The sequence below is a fragment of the Coregonus lavaretus genome, assembly GCF_964263955.1.
Source record: "Coregonus lavaretus genome assembly, chromosome: 4".
NCBI lineage: Eukaryota > Metazoa > Chordata > Actinopteri > Salmoniformes > Salmonidae > Coregonus > Coregonus lavaretus.
Window position 1 is genome coordinate 71,464,957 of NC_139991.1, and position 23,964 is coordinate 71,488,920.

The following is a 23,964-nucleotide window of genomic DNA, read 5'->3' on the forward strand; positions in this document are numbered from 1 at the left end:
AGAGAGAGAGAGAGAGAGAGAGAGAGAGAGAGAGAGAGAGAGAGAGAGAGAGAGAGAGAGAGAGAGAGAGAGAGAGAGAGAGAGAGAGAGAGAGAGAGAGAGAGAGAGAGAGAGAGAGAGAGAGAGAGAGAGAGAGGAGAGAGAGAGAGAGAGAGAGAGAGAGAGGGAGAGGGAGAGAGAGAGAGAAAGTGTTACTCCTGTGTATACATAACATTGTGTACTATATAAATGGTACACAATAACAGACTTCACTGTTGCTTTTGATCTCAATGAGACTTGCTTAGATGGACTATGATTATATTTTCTTTCTGTCATTATCGTATGTTCTTACCATGCATTATGAAGTTCAGGAACTTTCAGCAGACTCTCACAGATACTGTGAGTAACAACTGCAAACATAGTTTAGATAGTATGTCTGGTCTGATTTAAGGAGGAGGTTCTGCGCAATTATTATTTTTGCCTTATTTCACATACTATTCACAAAATGACTTGAGTGTGATACTTCTTTCATGTTTGAGCACAACAATTTCCATTTGACTTTGCGAGAGACAAGTAGGCAGCTCGTCCTCAACAACAAAACAGCTAAATATGTCAGTCTACCCACGGCACAGCATACATTTGCATAAACAAATCTATACAATATGGCTAACAAATTCTGACACAATGCTTGAGGTGGAAATACGACTAGTTCCTGCACTAGTACTGCTTTCTCCAATCTCTCTTACTGTTCATACATCACAGATCATCACATCACATTATTTACCCTTTTGACATCAACGAAAATGTCTGCATTGATGAATAACACTGAATTAATAGACATAATCTAAAAGGCAGCCAGGATAATTTACAAGCTTTAACATAAGCTTGGCTATTTGGGTCGTGTTCATTACGGCACACGATGGAAAATATTTTGCAACGGAAAACGTAAATGACGGTTTCTTAATGGACCAGGTAGTTCAGGTAGTCTCTCCCTGTTTGTCTGTATTCTTCCATTTGGTGCCTAATAAACTCAGCCCTGAATTTTATTGAATTCAAAATCAGCATCATGGATAACATACCTTTATGTATCCCCTTGACACAGAACTTAAATAGTTTGCCTCCGGCATTTTCGACGCAGTCAATCAAATATAAAGAGTCCGAAAGATGGATAGATCCAAAACAAGTACACAAACGGTTTCCCTCAAATCCTCGTTATACAATCAATCATGACATCATCCATATGGTAGTGTCCCCAGGGCCTTGATGGCATAATCCACAAATTCTTCCCAGGCAAATAAAGGCAAATAATCCCAGGGGTTAGTAACAGGATTGGATACAGAAGGAGCAAGAGAGGAGTGTCCAAAAAAGACAAATAAATCAATATAATCTAGGCATGGCTATAAAATGTATTATAAAGTATTATCAATAACAGCGTCCATGTCACTGAAAAAGTCAAAGGAAGGCCCGAAAAACTGCCAAAGACTCCAGCCACCCAAGCCATAGACTGTTCACTCTGCTACCATCCGGCAAACGGTACCGGAGCATTGGCTCTCGGATCAACAGGCTTCGAGACAGCTTCTACCCCCAAGCCATTGGACTGCTAAATAGCCAGAATGCTAAATAGTCAATGAATGGTACCCAAACTATATGCATTGACTCAATCTTGCACTGACCCTACGCACCGTCACTAGACTATACAGTGGGGAAAAAAAGTATTTAGTCAGCCACCAATTGTGCAAGTTCTCCCACTTAAAAAGATGAGAGAGGCCTGTAATTTTCATCATAGGTACAAGTCAACTAGGACAGACAAAATGAGGAAAAAAAATCCAGAAAATCACATTGTAGGATTTTTTATGAATTTATTTGCAAATTATGGTGGAAAATAAGTATTTGGTCAATAACAAAAGTTTCTCAATACTTTGTTATATACCCTTTGTTGGCAATGACACAGGTCAAACGTTTTCTGTAAGTCTTCACAAGGTTGTCACACACTGTTGCTGGTATTTTGGCCCATTCCTCCATGCAGATCTCCTCTAGAGCAGTGATGTTTTGGGGCTGTCGCTGGGCAACACAGACTTTCAACTCCCTCCAAAGATTTTCTATGGGGTTGAGATCTGGAGACTGGCTAGGCCACTCCAGGACCTTGAAATGCTTCGTACGAAGCCACTCCTTCGTTGCCCGGGCGGTGTGTTTGGGATCATTGTCATGCTGAAAGACCCAGCCACGTTTCATCTTCAATGCCCTTGCTGAGGGAAGGAGGTTTTCACTCAAAATCTCACGATACATGGCCCCATTCATTCTTTCCTTTACACGGATCAGTCGTCCTGGTCCCTTTGCAGAAAAACAGCCCCAAAGCATGATGTTTCCACCCCCATGCTTCACAGTAGGTATGGTGTTCTTTGGATGCAACTCAGCATTCTTTGTCCTCCAAACACGACGAGTTGAGTTTTTACCAAAAAGTTATATTTTGGTTTCATATGACATTCTCCCAATCCTCTTCTGGATCATCCAAATGCACTCTAGCAAACTTCAGACGGGCCTGGACATGTACTGGCTTAAGCAGGGGGACACGTCTTGCACTGCAGGATTTGAGTCCCTGGCGGCGTAGTGTGTTACTGATGGTAGGCTTTGTTACTTTGGTCCCAGCTCTCTGCAGGTCATTCACTAGGTCCCCCCGTGTGGTTCTGGGATTTTTGCTCACCGTTCTTGTGATCATTTTGACCCCACGGGGTGAGATCTTGCGTGGAGCCCCAGATCGAGGGAGATTATCAGTGGTCTTGTATGTCTTCCATTTCCTAATAATTGCTCCCACAGTTGATTTCTTCAAACCAAGCTGCTTACCTATTGCAGATTCAGTCTTCCCAGCCTGGTGCAGGTCTACAATTTTGTTTCTGGTGTCCTTTGACAGCTCTTTGGTCTTCGCCATAGTGGAGTTTGGAGTGTGACTGTTTGAGGTTGTGAACAGGTGTCTTTTATACTGATAACAAGTTCAAACAGGTGCCATTAATACAGGTAACAAGTGGAGGACAGAGGAGCCTCTTAAAGAAGAAGTTACAGGTCTGTGAGAGCCAGAAATCTTGCTTGTTTGTAGGTGACCAAATACTTATTTTCCACCATAATTTGCAAATAAATTCATAAAAAATCCTACAATGTGATTTTCTAGATTTCTTTTTCTCAATTTGTCTGTCATAGTTGACGTGTACCTATGATGAAAATTACAGGCCTCTCTCATCTTTTTAAGTGGGAGAACTTGCACAATTGGTGGCTGACTAAATACTTTTTTTCCCCACTGTATATACAAACCATATACACACTCACTCACATACATTGACACTCCCACACAAAACCCATACACATTCACATACACTACATACACACACACACACGCAGACCGACACCACACAAACACACATACATCACATTACACACACTTTTACACTCATCATTTGCTGCTGCTATTCTGTTCTTTATTTTACTCTTATTATTATCTATCCTGATGCCTAGTCACTTTACCCTGCCTTCATGTACATATCTACCTCAAATACCTCGTACCTCTGCACATTGATCTGGTACTGGTAGTCCCTGTATATAGCTGCACATTGATCTGGTACTGGTACTCGCTGTATATAGCTGCACATTGATCTGGTACTGGTACTCCCTGTATATAGCTGCACATTGATCTGGTACAGGTACTCCCTGTATATAGCTGCACATTGATCTGGTACTGGTACTCCCTGTATATAGCTCCACATTGATCTGGTACTGGTACTCCCTGTATATAGCTCCACATTGATCTGGTACTGGTACTCCCTGTATATAGCTCCATTCTTGTGTATTTTATTTTATTCCTCTCGTGTTACTATTTTATTTTTAATCTTTAAACTCTGCATTGTTAGGAAGGGCTCGTAAGCAAGCATTTCACTGTGAAGTCTACACCAGTTGTATTTGGCGCATGTGACAAATACAATTTGATTTGATTTGATTTACTACTACTATGTTTCACAATGTGTCAAAAGTGAGAAAAGTCTAGGACTCATCTAGCCCCTTACAGGAAGGGGAAGAGATCACTGAGTTGAAGTTGAAGATCAATGACGCACATCCTCTGAAACTATCAGAATCAACCCCTGTGGTTGTTGCTGAGGAGAGGAACAACTTTTACACTAGTGTGCAATACAGTAATTAAAATGTACTGTATATTCTCAGAAACCACTGTAAATAATGTTTACATACTGTTTTTACCCACTTTATATGTATATACTGTATTCCAGTCAATGTTCATCCTATATAACTACTGCTGTTCACACCTTTTCTATTGTCCATACCGTCTATATACACCATTATATACACTGAGTGTACAAAACTATAAGAACACCTTCCTAATATTGAGTTGCACCCCCTTTTGCCCTCAGAACAGACTCAATTCGTCGGGGCATGGACTCTACAAGGTGTCAAAAGCGTTCCATAGGGATACTGGACCATGTTGACTCCAATGTTGTGTCAGGTTGGCTGGATGTCCTTTTTTCTTTATTTTTACTATTTTCTACATTGTAGAATAATAGTGAAGACATCAAAACTATGAAATAACACATATGGAATCGTGTAGTAACCAAAACAGTGAAGAGGCGACTACGGGATGCTGACCTTCTAGGCAGAGTTGCAAAGAAAAAGCCATATCTCAGACTGGCCAATAAAAAGAAAAGATTAAGATGGGCAGTCTGAGATATGGCTTTTTCTTTGCAACTCTGCCTAGAAGGTCAGCATCCCGGAGTCGCCTCCTCACTGTTGACGTTGAGACTGGTGTTTTGTGGGTACTATTTAATGAAGCTGCCAGTTGAGGTGCCTGTTTCTCAAACTAGACACTAGTGTATTTGTCCTCTTGCTCAGTTGTGCACTGGGGCCTCCCACTCCTCTTTCTATTCTGGTTAGAGCCAGTTTGCGCTGTTCTGTGAAGGGAGTAGTACACAGCGTTGTACGAGATCTTCCGTTTCTTGGCAATTTCTCGCATGAAATAGCCTTCATTTCTCAGAACAAAAATAGACTGACGAGTTTCAGAAGAAAGTTATTTGTTTCTGGCCATTTTGAGCCTGTAATCGAACCCACAATTGCTGATGCTCCAGATCCTCAACTAGTCTCAAGAAGGCCAGTTTTATTGCTTCTTTAATCAGCACAACAGTTTTCAGCTGTGCTAACATAATTGCAAAAGGGTTTTCTAATGATCAATTAGCCTTTTAAAATGATAAACTTGGATTAGCAAACACAACGTGCCATTGGAACACAGGATTGATGGTTGCTGATAATGGGCCTCTGTACGCCTATGTAGATATTCCATTAAAAATCAGCAGTTTCCAGCTACAATAGCCATTTACAACATTAACAGTGTCTACACAGTATTTCTGATCAATTTGATGTTTAAAAAATTGCTTTTCTTTCGCAAACAATGACATTTCTAAGTGACCCCAAACTTTTGAACTGTAATATATATATATACAGTTGAAGTCGGAAGTTTACATACACCTTAGCCAAATACATTTAAATTCTGTTTTTCACAATTCCTGACATTTAATCCTAGTAAAAATTCCCTGTCTTAGGTCAGTTAGGATCACCACTTTATTTTAAGAATGTGAAATGTCAGAATAATAGTAGAGAGAATGATTTATTTCAGCTTTTATTTCTTTCATCACATTCTCAGTGGGTCAGACGTTTACATACACTCAATTAGTATTTGGTAGCATTGCCTTTAAATTGTTTAACTTGGGTCAAACGTTTCAGGTAGCCTTCCACAAGCTTCCCACAATAAGTTGTGTGAATTTTGGCCCATTCCTCCTGACAGAGCTGGTGTAACTGAGTCAGGTTTGTAGGCCTCCTTGCTCGCACACGCTTTTTCAGTTCTGCCCACACATTTTCTATAGGATTGAGGTCAGGGCTTTGTGATGGCCACTCCAATACCTTGACTTTGTTGTCCTTAAGCCATTTTGCCACAACTTTGGAAGTATGCTTGGGGTCATTGTCCATTTGGAAGACCCATTTGCAACCAAGCTTTAACTTCCTGACTGATGTCTTGAGATGTTGCTTCAATATATCCAAATAATTTTCCTTCCTCATGATGCCATCTATTTTGTGAAGTGCACCAATCCCTCCTGCAGCAAAGCACCCCCACAGCATGATGCTGCCACCCCAATGCTTCATGGTTGGGATGGTGTTCTTTGGCTTGCAAGCATTCCCCTTTTTCCTCCAAACATAACGATGGTCATTATGGCCAAACAGTTATATTTTTGTTTCATCAGACCAGAGGACATTTCTCCAATAAGTACGATCTTTGTCCCCATGTGCAGTTGCAAACCGTAGTCTGGCTTTTTTATGGCGGTTTTGGAGCAGTGGCTTCTTCCTTGCTGAGCGGCCTTTCAGGTTATGTCGATATAGGACTTGTTTTACTGTGGATATAGATACTTTTGTACCTGTTTCCTCCAGCATCTTCACAAGGTCCTTTGCTGTTGTTCTGGGATTGATTTGCACTTTTCGCACCAAGGTACGTTCATCTCTAGGAGACAGAAAGCGTCTCATTCCTGAGCGGTATGACGGCTGCGTGTTCCCATGGTGTTTATACTTGGGTACTATTGTTTGTACAGATGAACGTGGTACCTTCAGGCGTTTGAAAATTGCTCCCAAGGATGAACCAGACTTGTGGAGGTCTACAATTTTTTTCTGAGGTTTTGGCTGATTTCTTTTGATTTTCCCATGATGTCAAGCAAAGAGGCACTGAGTTTGAAGGTAGGCCTTGAAATACATCCACAGGTACACCTCCAATTGACTCAAATGATGTGAATTAGCCTATCAGAAGCTTCTAAAGCCATGACATCATTTTCTGGAATTTTCCAAGCTGTTTAAAGGCACAGTCAACTTAGTGTATTTAAACTTCTGACCCACTGGAATTGTGATACAGTGAATTATAAGTTAAATAATCTGTCTGTAACCAATTACTTGTGTCATGCACAAAGTAGATGTCCTAACCGACTTGCCAAAACTATAGTTTGTTAAAAATAAATTTGTGGAGTGGTTGAGAAACAAGTTTTAATGACTCCAACCTAAGTGTATGTAAACTTCCGACTTCAACTGTGTATATATATATATATATATATAATGTATATTTAAATACCGGACTCTCACATTGCTTGTTCTGATATTTCTTTATATGTTTCTTTTTGGATTATGTGTGTATTGTTTTGTATTGCTAGGTACTATTACTGCACTGTTGGAGCTAGAAACACAAGCATTACACTGCACTTCTGTGCACGCGACCAATAAACCACCAAGATTCAGTGAACATGAACGCAGCTCTCTTTGCAATTCAAAGCAGAATCAATCAGAAGCAGATATACTATATGACCATAAAGTATGTGGACACCTGCTCTTCGAACATCTCATTCCACAATCAGGGGCATTAATATGGAATTGGTCCCCCCTTTGCGACTATAACAGCCCCCACTCTTCTGGGAAGGCTTTCCACTACATGTTGGAACATTGCTGCGGGGACTTGCTTCCATTCAGCCAAGAGCATTAGTGAGGTCGGGCACTGATGCTGGGCGATTAGGCCTGGCTCACAGTCGGCGTTCCAATTCATCCCAAAGGTGTTCGATGGGGTTGAGGTCAGTGCTCTGTGCAGGACAGTCAAGGTCTTCCACACCGATCACGACAAACCATTTCTCTATGGACCTCACTTTGTGCACGGGGCATTGTCATGATGAAACAGGAAAGGGCCTTCCCCAAACTGTTGCCACAAAGTTGGAAGCACAGAATTGTCTAGAATGTAATTGTATGCTGTTGCGTAAAGATTTCCCTTCACTGGAACTAAGGGACCTAGCCCGAACCATGAAAAACAGCACCAAACCATTATTCTTCCTCCACCAGACTTTACAGTTGGCACTCTGCATTGGGGCAGGTAGCATTGTCCTGGCATCCGCCAAACCCAGATTTGTCCTTCAGACTACCAGATGGTGAAGTGTGATTCATCACTCCAGAGAACGCATTTCCACTGCTCCGGAGTCTAATGGTGGTGAGCTTTACACCACTCCACCACTCTGCTCGATTTTATACACCTGTCAGCAACGTGTGCGGCTGAACTAGCCGAAGGGGTGTCCACATACTTTTGTATATATAGTGTAGGTCTTTGATGAACACTTCCTGGTTGTGATGAATGGCTAATGAAGGGTTAGGGATGGTGGGAAACAGTGGAGGCTGCTGAGGGGAGGACGGCTCATAATAATGGCTGGAATGGAGTTTAATGGCTGGAATGGAGTCAATGGAATGGTATCAAACACATGGTTCCATTCACTCCATTCCAGCCATTATAATGAGCCGTCCTCCCCTCAGCAGCCTCCACTGGTGGGAAACAATGCAGCACTATTCATAAAGAGATAGCTAACACCCACTGGTTCTTGGCCAGCCTTTCATGTATGGACACACAGGGACAGACAGGTCATGGAGGAGCTCATTACAAATCCATGGGGAGCTGTAGTGGCTCTCTACTGTACTTAAAGGGGAGGGCCTATCTAGGCCCGAAGCACAATGATACTGTAGTTGCACAATGATTGTCGTTATAACGGGAATGGCTGTAGATCAGTGACAGTGACAGTTTGGTCTGGGATGAATGATCTGGATAGGTCTGATATCGTGACACAACCAGTGTATTCTGTGTTAGTCTATTTGTGTGTGTAGTGGATTATGTGTACACACCCCCATACCAACACTCATGGAATAATACCATATACTGTACACAAATAAGACAACGGTTTAAAAGCAAAGCATAAGGGAGAAACTGTGGGCTAGAGTGCAGCACAGTTGGTCAATCCTGCAAAATACGCTATGCTACAACACAAAATCAACCACCAGAGTTAGCTTCGAGAGAGAACAAGAAGTTGATCCAAGCATCAAAGTAGACAAACTATCTCTTCTGATGTTGGTGAAATGCTACGACTACACTAAGCTGTTTACAATTAGCTTCAAATACTAGCTAGGAACCATTGTCGTTCCCCAGAAAGGAAACAACAACCAAATAATCATGAGTTAAAGATGCTAACGCTAGGCTAACACTAGGCTAACACTAGGCTAATGCTAAGATAACGCCAGGCTAACATCCCAGCGAAACTTCACCCTTAAGTCGTCACGTACAGAAAGAACTCTAGCGGAAGGCCTTTTTATCCTCAAAAAGCTGTTAAATAAACAAGTTTCTTATTTATTAGACGTGGGATTAGGATTAGGATTGGCCCTTTCATTATGATGATGGGGTTATTGATTAAGAGCATTGATTGGAATGACGTCCGCTGCGAGCCTGATTTCACAGTGTGGGGCTAATGTACGCTGGATTAGTTCTAATCATCCGTTAAGAAGTTTGTTTATAGCTTGCTCTTAATCTATAATAAACTAATGCTGAGAGTAATAGTTTTCATATGACACCCCACCACCACACTCGGCCTTCCTCTGCCTCGTCAATGGAATAAGTAGTTTAAATACAAAACTATTAACTAGTAATCTCTAGAGAATATGGTAGGGAATGGTGTAGCATGACAGTAATGTACTGTACAGATACAGAATCTACTCTTATTAACAATCCCCATTCAATAACATCTGATCAACAGGATTTATGTGCCTATCGTATAGAACTCTGGTGAATTGTTACGCACTGTGATCATACAGGTGATATAGGGTAGGGCGCGGACATCGACTCCAGGGGGTTAAGCCTTTTAAAGCAGGAAAGCGGAACAACGTTAGACAGTAGTGCTGTTTGGTTGCTTGCCTAACTATAAGGCCTCAGCTGATACTAGTGTGTAGCCTGTCGAACCGAAACTGGAGGCCCCACCAGGGCTTTGTGGTTCGCTAGAATGGAGCCAAGCCTGTGTCACTGGGTTTGAATGTACTTTGGGCTGGCGCTGGCCTCCGTGTGTAATTAAATCCACCAGAAGGAGCAGTGTACCACATTGTCGTGCTTCCCACTTCTCTGTGGTTGCCTTTTGGAGCAGTAGAACAAACACTCTGGCTCCACATATGTTTGCTTCCTGCTGACTAACCAATGGGTTGCCAGCAAAGACACATTCGGCATAACCCCCTGTTTTTGTGGGGTTGGTTGAAGCGCGTGCGGAGCCAGCTGAGATCAAAGAAGTTGGCGCTAGTAACTGCTCTACGGTCAGTTTAGCATTTTTCCACTCTGACGCCACCACACATACACAAACACACACAGGGACTGGGAAGGGGGTATGTGGTCAGCCTGTGTAAGTACTCTCTCTCCACTAGCCTGGTGGTCCAGTGTGTTAGTGCTTTAGCCAACTGCTCTCTTCATTGTCATGACAAACATCAACTGCTGATATCCAGATGTATGACATGACAACAACAGAATAGATGGCTACAGTCCATACAGTATGACATGACAACAACAGAATAGATGGCTACAGTCCATACATCTCTCCTCTCCTCTCTTTATCTCTCCTCTCCTCTCTTCACCTCTCCTGTCCTCTCTTCACCTCTCCTGTCCTCTCTTCAGCTCTCCTGTCCTCTCTTCATCTCTCCTGTCCTCTCTTCACCTCTCCTGTCCTCTCTTCACCTCTCCTGTCCTCTCTTCACCTCTCCTCTCCTCTCTTCATCTCTCCTCTCCTCTCTTCACCTCTCCTGTCCTCTCTTCACCTCTCCTGTCCTCTCTTCATCTCTCCTGTCCTCTCTTCACCTCTCCTCTGCTCTCTTCACCTCTCCTCTCCTCTCTTCACCTCTCCTCTCCTCTCTTCATCTCTCCTCTCCTCTCTTCACCTCTCCTGTCCTCTCTTCACCTCTCCTGTCCTCTCTTCACCTCTCCTCTCCTCTCCTCTCTTCACCTCTCCTCTCCTCTCTTCATCTCTCCTCTCCTCTCTTCACCTCTCCTGTCCTATCTTCACCTCTCCTGTCCTCTCTTCATCTCTCCCCTCCTCTCTTCACCTCTCCTGTCCTCTCCACCTCTCCTCTGCTCTCTTCACCTCTCCTCTGCTCTCTTCACCTCTCCTCTGCTCTCTTCACCTCTCCTCTGCTCTCTTCACCTCTCCCCTCCTCTCTTTACCTCTCCCCTCCTCTCTTCACCTCTCCTCTCTTCACCTCTCCTCTCCTCTGCTCTCTTCACCTCTCCTCTCTTCACCTCTCCTCTCTCCACCTTTCCTCTCCTCTGCTCTCTTCACCTCTCCTCTCTTCACCTCTTCCTCCTTCCCTCCCTCCTCTCCTCGAACTCTCCTCTCCTCGAACTCTCCTCTCCTCACCTCTCCTCTCTTCACCTCTCCTCTGCTCTCTTCACCTCTCCTCTCCTCTCCTCTCCTCTCCTCTCCTCTCCTCTCCTCTCCTCTCCTCTCCTCTCCTCTCCTCTCCTCTCCTCTCCTCTCCTCTCCTCTCCTCTGCTCTCCTCTGCTCTCTTCACCTCTCCTCTGCTCTCTTCACCTCTCCCCTCCTCTCTTTACCTCTCCCCTCCTCTCTTCACCTCTCCTCTCTTCACCTCTCCTCTCCTCTGCTCTCTTCACCTCTCCTCTCTTCACCTCTCCTCTCTCCACCTTTCCTCTCCTCTGCTCTCTTCACCTCTCCTCTCTTCACCTCTTCCTCCTTCCCTCCCTCCTCTCCTCGAACTCTCCTCTCCTCGAACTCTCCTCTCCTCACCTCTCCTCTCTTCACCTCTCCTCTGCTCTCTTCACCTCTGCTCTCTTCACCTCTCCTCTCCCTACCTCTCCTGTCGTCTCTTCACCTCTCCTCTCCTTTCCCCACCTCACCTCTCCTCTCTTCACCTCTCCTCTCTTCTCCTCTCAGGGTTGGCACCAGGGAGCCCTGGCCTTATGGTTATATGTGTGTGGTGACTGGGCTGGGTTTAGAGCATTCTTGGTAGTGACACTCCCCAGTTACTCAGTCTGACTTACACAGCTGAAGGAGTTGAGCCAGCTCTGTTATGGCAGGTGATGCATGTACAGTGAGGGAAAAAAGTATTTGATCCCCTGCTGATTTTGTATGTTTACCCACTGACAAAGACATGATCAGTCTATAATTTTAATGGTAGGTTTATTTGAACGGTGAGAGACAGATTTTATTTTATTTTTCCAGAAAAACGCATGTCAAAATTGTTAGAAATTGATTTGCATTTTAATGAGGGAAATAGGAATTTGACCCCTCTGCAAAACATGACTTAGTACTTGGTGGCAAAACCCTTGTTGGCAATCACAGAGGTCAGACGTTTCTTGTAGTTGGCCACCAGGTTTGCACACATCTCAGGAGGGATTTTGTCCCACTCCTCTTTGCAGATCTTCTCTAAGTCATTAAGGTTTCGAGGCTGACGTTTGGCAACTCGAACCTTCAGCTCCCTCCACAGATTTTCTATGGGATTAAGGTCTGGAGACTGGCTAGGCCGCTCCAGGACCTTAATGTGCTTCTTCTTGAGCCACTGCTTTGTTGCCTTGGCCGTGTGTTTTGGGTCATTGTCATGCTGGAATACCCATCCAAGACCCATTTTCAATGACCTGGCTGAGGGAAGTAGGTTCTCACCCAAGATTTGACGGTACATGGCCCCGTCCATCGTCCCTTTGATGCGGTGAAGTTGTCCTGTCCCCTTAGCAGAAAAACACCCCCAAAGCATAATGTTTCCACCTCCATGTTTGACGGTGGGGATGGTGTTCTTGGGGTCATTGGCAGCATTCCTCCTCCTCCAAACACGGCGAGTTGAGTTGATGCCAAAGAGCTCGATTTTGGTCTCATCTGACCACAACACTTTCACCCAGTTCTCCTCTGAATCATTCAGATGTTCATTGGCAAACTTCAGACGGGCCTGTATGTGTGCTTTCTTGAGCAGGGGGACCTTGCCGGCGCTGCAGGATTTCAGTCCTTCACGGCGTAGTGTGTTACCAATTGTTTTCTTGGTGACTATGGTCCCAGCTGCCTTGAGATCATTGACAAGATCCTCCCGTGTAGTTCTGGGCTGATTCCTCACCGTTCTCATGATCAATACAACTCCACGAGGTGAGATCTTGCATGGAGCCCCAGGCCGAGGGAGATTGACAGTTATTTTGTGTTTCTTCTGTTGTCACCTTCTCACCAAGCTGCTTGGCGATGGTCTTGTAGCCCATTCCAGCCTTGTGTAGGTCTACAATCTTGTCCCTGACATCCTTGGAGAGCTCTTTGGTCTTGGCCATGGTGGAGAGTTTGGAATCTGATTGATTGATTGCTTCTGTGGACAGGTGTCTTTTATACAGGTAACAAACTGAGATTAGGAGCACTCCCTTTAAGAGTGTGCTCCTACTCTCAGCTCGTTACCTGTATAAAAGACACCTGGGAGCCAGAAATCTTTCTGATTGAGAGGGGGTCAAATACTTATTTCCTAATTAAAATGCAAATCAATTTATAACATTTTTGACATGCGTTTTTCTGGATTTTTGTTGTTGTTATTCTGTCTCTCACTGTTCAAATAAACCTACCATTAAAATTATAGAGTGATCATTTCTTTGACAGTGGGCAAACGTACAAAATCAGCAGGGGATCAAATACTTTTTTCCCTCACTGTATATGGTAGGTGAGTTAAGTTGGAATCCAGTTGAGATGAAGTGGGTCCATTATGTTACAGTTTCCAATAAGATAGTATAATCAACCTGTGACCTTATGTGGAACATTAAAATGCCTGCTAAGAGAGACAGGCACACACGAATAAACATACAGCTCTCTCTCTCTCTATCTCTCTATCTCTCTCTCTCTCTCTCTCAACACAGAGCCGGGATTGAATTGACGGCATGGTTTCCATGGTAACAGGGGTGAGCATGCGGGTCTGCAGCCGAGGTGGGGTGTGTGGCACATGCCTAGGCCTGTCTATCTGCGCACAACGCGTGTGTCTGCGTGAGACAGAGAGAGAGTGTGTGTGTGTATATGTGTGACTGTGTGTATGTGTGTGTGTGCCTTCATCGGTATGCAGCTGGGCAGAGTGATGCCGGTACGTCAGGCGCATTCTCAGTGCAGCGGGAAAAACATAAACATGAAAACAAAGAGAAGGGAAAAAGGGGCGAAAGGAAGGGTGAAAGAGAGAGAGGACTGAAGGGTGAAAGAGAGAGAGGACTGAAGGGTGAAAGAGAGAGAGGACTGAAGGGTGAAAGAGAGAGTGGACTGAAGGGTGAAAGAGAGCGAGGACTGAAGGGTGAAAGAGAGAGAGGACTGAAGGGTGAAAGAGAGAGAGGACTGAATGACTGAAGGGTGAAAGAGAGAGAGGACTGAAGGGTGAAAGAGAGAGAGGACTGAAGGGTGAAAGAGAGAGAGGACTGAAGGGTGAAAGAAAGAGAGGACTGAAGGGTGAAAGAGAGAGAGGACTGAAGGGTGAAAGAGAGAGAGGACTGAAGGGTGAAAGAGAGAGAGGACTGAAGGGTGAATGAGAGAGAGGACTGAAGAGTGAATGAGAGAGAGGACTGAAGGACTGAAGGGTGAAAGAGAGGGAGGACTGAAGGACTGAAGGGTGAAACATAGAGAGGACTGAAGGGTGAAAGAGAGAGGACTGACGGGTGAAAGAGAGAGTGGACTGAAGGGTGAAAGAGAGAGAGGACTGAAGGGTGAAAGAGACAGAGGACTAAAGGGTGAAAGAGAGAGAGGACTGAAGGGTGAAAGAGAGAGAGGACTGAAGGGTGAAAGAGAGCGTGGACTGAAGGGTGAAAGAGAGAGAGGACTGAAGGGTGAAAGAGAGAGAGGATTGAAGGGTGAAAGAGAGAGGACCAAAGGGTGAAAGAGAGAGAGGACTGAAGGGTGAAAGAGAGAGAGGCTTGAAGGGTGAAAGAGAGAGAGGACTGAAGGGTGAAAGAGAGAGAGGACTGAAGGGTGAAAGAGAGAGAGGCTTGAAGGGTGAAAGAGAGAGATGACTGAAGGGTGAAAGAGAGAGAGGACTAAAGGGTGAAAGAGAGAGAGGACTGGAGGGTGAAAGAGAGAGAGAACTGAAGGGTGAAAGAGATAGAGGACTGAAGGGTGAAAGAGAGAGAGGACTGAAGGGTGAAAGAGAGAGAGGAATGAAGGGTGAAAGAGAGAGAGGATTGAAGGGTGAAAGAGAGAGGACCGAAGAGTGAAAGAGAGAGAGGATTGAACGGTGAAAGAGAGAGAGGGTTGAACGGTGAAAGAGAGAGAGGACTGAAGGGTGAAAGAGAGAGAGGCTTGAAGGGTGAAAGAGAGAGAGGACTGAAGGGTGAAAGAGACAGAGGACTAAAGGGTGAAAGAGAGAGAGGACTGAAGGGTGAAAGAGAGAGAGGACTAAAGGGTGAAAGAGAGAGAGGACTGAAGGGTGAAAGAGAGAGAGGACTGAAGGGTGAAAGAGATAGAGGACTGAAGGGTGAACGAGAGAGAGGACTGAAGGGTGAAAGAGAAAGAGGACTGCATCTCACACCCACACAGTCACATTTCGCACAAACATATAACGTGCATACGTTATGTTTCTGGTGTTTCTCTATAAAGAGACTAGTGTTTAGGCTGATCTCCCTGGGGTTTCTCTATAAAGAGACTAGTGTTTAGGCTGATCTCCCTGGTGTTTCTGTATAAAGAAACCAGTGTTAAGGCAGATATCCCTGGTGTTTCTGTATAAAGACACTAGTGTTAAGGCAGATATCCCTGGTGTTTCTCTATAAAGAAACCAGTGTTTAGGCTGGTATCCCTGGTGTTTCTCTATAAAGAAACCAGTGTTTAGGCTGAAATACCTGCTTATCTGTACTTAGAAAAGCACTCCGTCCCCACCTGAACGACAAGGGGGCCTGATTGTGGTCAAAGAGGATTAGATAACTTAAACACACACATTTGGGAGAGAGAGAGAGAGAGAGAGAGAGAGAGAGAGAGAGAGAGAGAGAGAGAGAGAGAGAGAGAGAGAGAGAAAGCAGACAGAGACAGATATGGGCACATACTGTAACACAGTCAGTACAGAAACACATGCCCACACGCGCACACACACGCGCACACACACACACATACACACACACACACACACACACACACACACACACACACACACACACACACACACACACACACACACACACACACACACACACACACACACACACACACACACACACACACACCAGTTCTGTAAGCATGAGAACATGAAAGAAATAGGGGAAATGTAATTGTTGATGAAAGACTCCGCAGGTGCTTTAAGAAAAGACAACTATGTCCAAACACTAGGTGGGGAAAGGGGGATACCTAGTCAGTAGCACAACTGAATGCATATTGACTAAATGTGTCTTCTGCATTTAACCCAACCCCTCTGAATCAGAGAGGTGCGGGGGGCTGCCTTAATCGACGTCCACGTCATCAGCGCCCGGGGAGCAGTTGTTCTGCCTTGCTCAAGGGCAGAAGGGCAGATTTTTCCACCTTCCCGGCTCGGGGATTCAAACAAGCAACCTTTCAGTTATTGTCCCAACGCTACTCTACATGCTACACAAAGAGCCTACACAGACAGACCATCATCTCGCAGGCGAGAGAAACAGGAAATATAATAAGTAAATTAAATGCTAACAATAAACCCTACCACTAACTGTTGATGACAGAATTCTTACAAAGTGGGAATGGTATATTTAATAAGGAGGGTCATGGGACTATCTGGCCCACGTGTGGCGAGTTGATAAGAGCATGGTGCTAGCAAGGTCATGGGTTCAATGCTCGCAGAGATCACATTCACATACTACAAAATGTCTGAACTCTCTGTAACGTAAGTCGCTTTGCATAAAAGCGTCTTCTAAGTGGCGTGACGGACGTCTCCAGTTGTGTTTACACTTGACCATTGTGACGCGTATCCATGCATATCTACTTTCTATGCGTATTGTGAAGAACCAAAGCAGTCAGCATGTGACTGCCATATTCATACATTGTCCCTGATCTGTGGCATCGGCCCAATGACCTTCAGTCTAGCAGCACACTGGCAACACACACACACACACACATAGCCATAAAAACATTGGGCAGTATGTTATTTCTATAACCAATTGATATCTTCCAATCTAACAAATACAAGGTGTTGCAGTAATAGGTATATATGTGTCACTGTATTTAAAACATGTAAACACATCTCACCATTTACACGGCTGCTACTTTCAGCATCTGGATGATCCACAGCAATGACATCCAAACACACAGACATACACACACACACACACACACACACCACAGACTGCATCCCTCACTGGAATAACAACATATACACATACTGGAATAACAACAGTTGTGTGCAAGCTAGAGGTCAAACCAGAGCCTGATAAAAACAGCAACAAGCCTTCTTTACACACACATTCCCCCAGACACAGTTCCCTAGCAGATGTCCACACACACAGCGACAAAACAGGTCCCTGGTACTCACACAGAAACACATTATGCCGTCCCTCATTTCTCCTCCAGATGGTTGAGCATACTGATGACATCACAGTGTTATCAGCTGGAGAAGTCTCCGGAGCCATGGCAGAGAAGGATGCTGCTAACGCTAGGCTAACGCTAGCCCCCTTAGGTTCCCCATCCAGTAAGTACATGTACTGCAGCCTGCCTACCGTGTGTACAAAACATCTGCCTGAGACTGGCTCCCTGCGACGGCCATTTTGGATCTAAGTGAGATGCTTTCCAAGAGCCTGCCTGCATGCTGCTACTGTAGCTGAGCAACTGTGGGGCAGCGTGTCTGACTTTGTGCGTCTGCCTGGGCCAGCTGTTAGCTGCTCCCAGGGCGGAACACACACAGGTAAACAATAAAAGGAGAATTTACTCTTGGGAGTACATTACCTAGACATAAGAGATGTACACTTGGAGAGTCAAGACAGGGTTAACTAACAGCATCAACAAGCAGCCACATGTAAAGGAGTGAGTAGGAAGTGGTATAACCCAAGACAGCAGTTCTGTGCGCATGTTCAACTGAAACACCCATATAAACAATGGGATTCAACCTGAAACACCCATATAAACAATGGAATTCAACCTGAAACACCCATATAAACAATGGAATTCAACCTGAAACACCCATATAAACAATGTGATTCAACCTGAAACACCCATTAAACAAAATGATTCAACCTGAAACACCCATTTAAAACAAAGGGATTCAACCAGCAGTATTACTGTTCTTTCCAACAAACCTCATCCTCTGCATGATAGTCAACATTATGTCCACCTGTAACCTTCATATCTGTCATATGACTGTGGACAAGAAGAGAGTAGCTCATAGGCTAAAGGTACTGAGTGCAGTGCAGTTGTACTAGGAAGGATTTCTTAACTCCTAGATTAAATTAAGTTCAGTGTATGTTTTGTCTGGTACACTAAATGAGCACTGTGCATATAGGTGCAGTTATTTCATATGGGTGGTGTAGTAATATCATATGGGTGGTGAAGTAACATCATATGGGTGGTGTGTTAATATATGGGTGGTATTGTAATATCATATGGGTGGTGTAGTAGTATAATATGGGTGGTGGGGTAATATCATATGGGTGGTGTTGTAATATCATATGGGTGGTACAGTAATATCATATGGGTGGTGTAGTAATATCATATGGGTGGTGTACTAATATCATATGGGTGGTGTCATATCATATGGGTGGTGTAATATCATATGGTGGTTGGGTAATATCATATGGGTGGTGCTGTAATATCATATGGATGGTACAGTAATATCATATGGGTTGTGTACTAATATGATATGGGTGGTGTACTAATATCATCTGGGTGGTAAAATATCATATGTAGAATATTTTTGACGGTCAGATTATTTACTTGAGGTATAACCATAGGCTGTAGTTGTGTTATGTGGTAAGTCTCATGATGGTGCTGATGTTCTTTATATTTCAGTGTCTTACTGGGCTAGATCCCAGACCATGTAGGTCTACTGTAAAGCACTATCTCAAAACCAAATCCACTACCCAATGCCATGCCCACTGCCCTATGGCAGTTCACCCAAAGAATTTAGGGAGTATTGTCTAGATAGTCTTAGTAGTAATAATTAGGTAGTAGCTAAGTAGATGGTGGTCTTACCTTGGTGGAGGCCATCTCACTGACAGAGTGTCTGGTCTGCAGGGTCTCCAGCTGGTCCAGGCACCAGTCCAGCTCCTCCAGCGTCTCCGTGGCCAGCTTCTGGTAGGCCTCCTCTGAAGGGGGGAGACAGGGGACGGGGGAAAGGGGCACAGGGGGTAGGGGGACGGGGACAGGGACAGGTAGGGGTGGTGAGTGGTGGTGGTCAGTTTTGAGGCGCTTGACAGGGCTGTGCGATGTCATCTCTTGCGTTTCGTCGGCGGTGACGCCATAGCCCGGGTTGCCAGGGTGGATGCATAGGTGACTCTTCATGGTTAGGGGGGCTTGAAGAGCAAAAACTGTCTACGGTGATGATAGCTTCCCCACAGAGAGATTGAATAGGAGGAAAATACTTGTCTCTGAGATGGTCTCTGGCTGTAGCTAAGTATCTTTGATTACCCTGAAAGTGTCAACAATCACCCTTCTGTCCCTCTCTCAGTCCTCCAGAGAGTAGTTACAGTAGTAGTAGAAGTAGTTCTAGAATCCCAAGAAGAGAAAGTTCCACAGAGTGTAGTTCTGGTATCCACAATGGACCATTCTACAATCCAGAGTGAGACGTTTAGAATCCACAACATACAGTTCTAGAATCCACAGTTGTAAAATCTAGGGGAGCAATAGTTCCACAGTGTCACACTAGAAGGAGTCCAGCCTTGCAAAAGCCCTGATGGGAAACACAGCAAAGCTGCCCCCATACTCCACCAGCTGAAAACAAAACACACACACATGGAATCCAGCGCCTACACACAAATCTTTCAACGGTCCAGACGGAGTTGTGCTCTATCCAACCCGGAGGATTCCCAGATTTGGGATAGCAGGAAAATCCGTCTCACACAATTCTACATGATCATCACTCTTCTCAGGGATATCCAGAATGAAAAACAGGAAAACTTCCTCAGCCTACCGTGGATGAGGAGTCATCGACAAAGGAGAAGTCTAAGACAAAGCCAAGACCCCCCTTCCAAACACACCTCCTCCTCCTCCTCCTCCTCCTCTACCCCCCTCCTCTAAAGACAGAGAACCCCATTCGTAGCCCACACACACACACAGAGCCACGGATGAGTTTATTTTCTGTCTCAAATCCCCTTTCCTCCCTGCAGCGATGACACATTGACGATGACCACTGCTCTGACAGATAGACGGACGGAGATAAATGTCCAAGCGGGTCTGACTGTGGCTAAAGCAACACGTCAATAGGAGGGATGGCTGACTCAAAAAGCATGAGTTGAAAACGCTTGCTTCCTGTGAAAACACTGGTCTGAGAGAGAAGCACAGCGCAGCACACAGGAAGAGCAGGACTGGAGCAACAGACTACCCGGACTGGACTGGAGTCACAGATTCTGATCTGAGCCCCTAACCACTGATACAGGGTCAGATGTCTACTGAACCCCCTCCAATGGTTAAAGTTGGGGTAAAGTTAGGGTAATCTGGTCCTAGATCTGTATTTAGGTTAGTATCTAATGGTTAAGGTTGATGGATATGCCCTGTTCGAAGACTTTGCATCCTTCCTTCTTCCCTTCCTTGATGTAATCACTAACCCATGCTTTAACCTATCCAATACTTTTCTAGATCAGTGATATGACTATATGACTAGTGGTTTTGACTATAAAACCAGACAAAGAAAACATGATGACAAACACACACACACACACACATGCACACAGACACTCACTGAGAATATTCCGCCAGTGGGATTCTGAATAGTAGTCAGTCAGGCTGAATGTCCTCATGATGAATCGTCATTAGGGAATGATGCAGGGGTATTTCCGCTCAGCCACATATTCCCTGTGTTTTTACCTAATCCCGGATTAGGGAAGACAACCCTCTAGTCATCTGGAAATGTTCTAAATCTAAGATTTGTGGTGGAGAGTAGTTAGGCTGCTAAAACATATTTATGCTGCTATGTATAGAGTTTTTTTTTTAGATGGACAATGAAAGAGTAAGTGAGAGGAGGACAGAGCTACAACCAGAAACACAGAAAGCGAGAGTAAAAAAAAAAACATCTCTCTCTCTCTCTCTCTCTCTCTCTCTCTCTCTCTCTCTCTCTCTCTCTCTCTCTCTCTCTCTCTCAGCCTTTGCTTGCGTCTCCCTCACCATCTCTCTTTCTCTCCCCCTCTCTGCATTCTCCTCATCTCTCTACCCTTTTCAATTTATTTATTTCTCTCTCTCTCTCTCTCTCCCTCTCAAATGGCTGTGCAGACAGTCAGTTGCTGGGCTGGGGGATTTCAGAAGCTTAAAGCAGGGGTCCTCTTGAAGCAGGGGTCCTCTGTCCTTGCTGACAACATCTCCTCTGACGTCAATAGCATCTCTCTCTCTCTCTCTCTCTCTCTCTCTCTCTCTCTCTCTCTCTCTCTCTCTCTCTCTCTCTCTCTCTCTCTCTCTCTCTCTCTCTCTCTCTCTCTCTCTCTCTCTCTCTCTCTCTCTCTCTCAAATGGCTGTGCAGACAGTCAGTGGCTGGGCTGAGGGGTTTCAGAAGCTTAAAGCAGGGGTCCTCTTGAAGCAGGGGTCCTCTGTCCTTGCTGACAACATCTCCTCTGACGTCAATGGCATTATTCTCCTGCTCAGTGAGACACACCAGGTCCGCCCCTCTCAGGGAAACTGAAAGGGCTTGCGCTAAACCCTGGACCGGCACTATTGAGGATCAGGAGTCCCAAGCAATTACATTTACATTTACATTACATTTTAGTCATTTAGCAGACGCTCTTATCCAGAGCGACTTACAGTTAGTGAATATTTTTTTTTTTTTATACTGGCCCCCCGTGGGAATCGAACCCACAACCCTGGCGTTGCAAACGCCATGCTCTATCAACTGAGCTACATCCCTGCCGGCCATTCCCTCCCCTACCCTGGACGACGCTGGGCCAATTGTGCGCCGCCCATGAGTCTCCCGGTCGCGGCCGGCGGCGACAGAGCCTGGATTCGAACCAGGATCTCTAGTGGCACAGTTAGCACTGCGATGCAGTGCCTTAGACCACTGCGCCACTCAGGAGTACACTGCGCCACTCAGGAGTACACATTTTAGTCATTTAGCAGACGCTCTTATTTTTTTCATACTTGTCACCAAAACAATGGTGCTTGGTAGAATTAGCTAACGGGCTAGTTGGTAAGCTAGCTCAGGGTTTCCCATATCTCTATCAAAGTTCCCCTAGTCATTCCCTTATTTGATGTAGATTGCTGTAGTAGCACATCACAGATCAGTTGACCAGTTGAATCAGGTGTGCTAGTACTGGAAGAGATCCAATACTGTGTATGGGTAGTCGAGGAGAGGTTTGGGGACGGACATACAGTGGGGAAAAAAAGTATTTAGTCAGCCACCAATTATGCAAGTTCTCCCACTTAAAAAGATGAGAGAGGCCTGTAATTTTCATCATAGGTACACGTCAACTATGACAGACAAATTGATAAAAAGAATTCCAGAAAATCACATTGTAGGATTTTTTATGATTTTATTTGCAAATTATGGTGGAAAATAAGTATTTGGTCACCTACAAACAAGCAAGATTTCTGGCTCTCACAGACCTGTAACTTCTTCTTTAAGAGGCTCCTCTGTCCTCCACTCGTTACCTGTATTAATGGCACCTGTTTGAACTTGTTATCAGTATAAAATACACCTGTCCACAACCTCAAACAGTCACACTCCAAACTCCACTATGGCCAAGACCAAAGAGCTGTCAAAGGACACCAGAAACAAAATTGTAGACCTGCACCAGGCTGGGAAGACTGAATCTGCAATAGGTAAGCAGCTTGGTTTGAAGAAATCAACTGTGGGAGCAATTATTAGGAAATGGAAGACTTACAAGACCACTGATAATCTCCCTCGATCTGGGGCTCCACGCAAGATCTCACCCCGTGGGGTCAAAATGATCACAAGAACGGTGAGCAAAAATCCCAGAACCACACGGGGGGACCTAGTGAATGACCTGCAGAGAGCTGGGACCAAAGTAACAAAGCCTACCATCAGTAACACACTACGCCGCCAGGGACTCAAATCCTGCAGTGCCAGACGTGTCCCCCTGCTTAAGCCAGTACATGTCCAGGCCCGTCTGAAGTTTGCTAGAGTGCATTTGGATGATCCAGAAGAGGATTGGGAGAATGTCATATGGTCAGATGAAACCAAAATATAACTTTTTGGTAAAAACTCAACTTGTCGTGTTTGGAGGACAAAGAATGCTGAGTTGCATCCAAAGAACACCATACCTACTGTGAAGCATGGGGGTGGAAACATCATGCTTTGGGGCTGTTTTTCTGCAAAGGGACCAGGACGACTGATCCGTGTAAAGGAAAGAATGAATGGGGCCATGTATCGTGAGATTTTGAGTGAAAACCTCCTTCCATCAGCAAGGGCATTGAAGATGAAACGTGGCTGGGTCTTTCAGCATGACAATGATCCCAAACACACCGCCCGGGCAACGAAGGAGTGGCTTCTTAGGAAGCATTTCAAGGTCCTGGAGTGGCCTAGCCAGTCTCCAGATCTCAACCCCATAGAAAATCTTTGGAGGGAGTTGAAAGTCCGTGTTGCCCAGCGACAGCCCCAAAACATCACTGCTCTAGAGGAGATCTGCATGGAGGAATGGGCCAAAATACCAGCAACAGTGTGTGAAAACCTTGTGAAGACTTACAGAAAACGTTTGACCTGTGTCATTGCCAACAAAGGGTATATAACAAAGTATTGAGAAACTTTTGTTATTGACCAAATACTTATTTTCCACCATAATTTGCAAATAAATTCATTAAAAATCCTACAATGTGATTTTCAGGAAAAAAAATTCTCATTTTGTCTGTCATAGTTGACGTGTACCTATGATGAAAATTACAGGCCTCTCTCATCTTTTTAAGTGGGAGAACTTGCACAATTGGTGGCTGACTAAATACTTTTTTTCCCCACTGTATATGTGCCCCGTAAATTGAACACTTCCACTGCTTTTCAGATTGATAATAACATGTAAAAAATGAATG

The 23,964-nt window shown here is 44.7% G+C and overlaps 1 protein-coding gene across 1 annotated transcript in view; it reads right to left on the reverse strand.

The window, feature by feature from the left end:
- LOC311128043 (3',5'-cyclic-AMP phosphodiesterase 4D-like) overlaps positions 1 to 23,964 on the reverse strand; it is a 47,568-nt gene that overhangs the window by 17,766 nt on the left and 5,838 nt on the right. Inside the window, exon 3 of the mRNA XM_084159990.1 lies at positions 18,976 to 19,088. Coding sequence (XP_084016116.1) covers positions 18,976 to 19,088 — 113 coding nt within the window. The remainder of the gene's footprint in view (positions 1 to 18,975; positions 19,089 to 23,964) is intronic.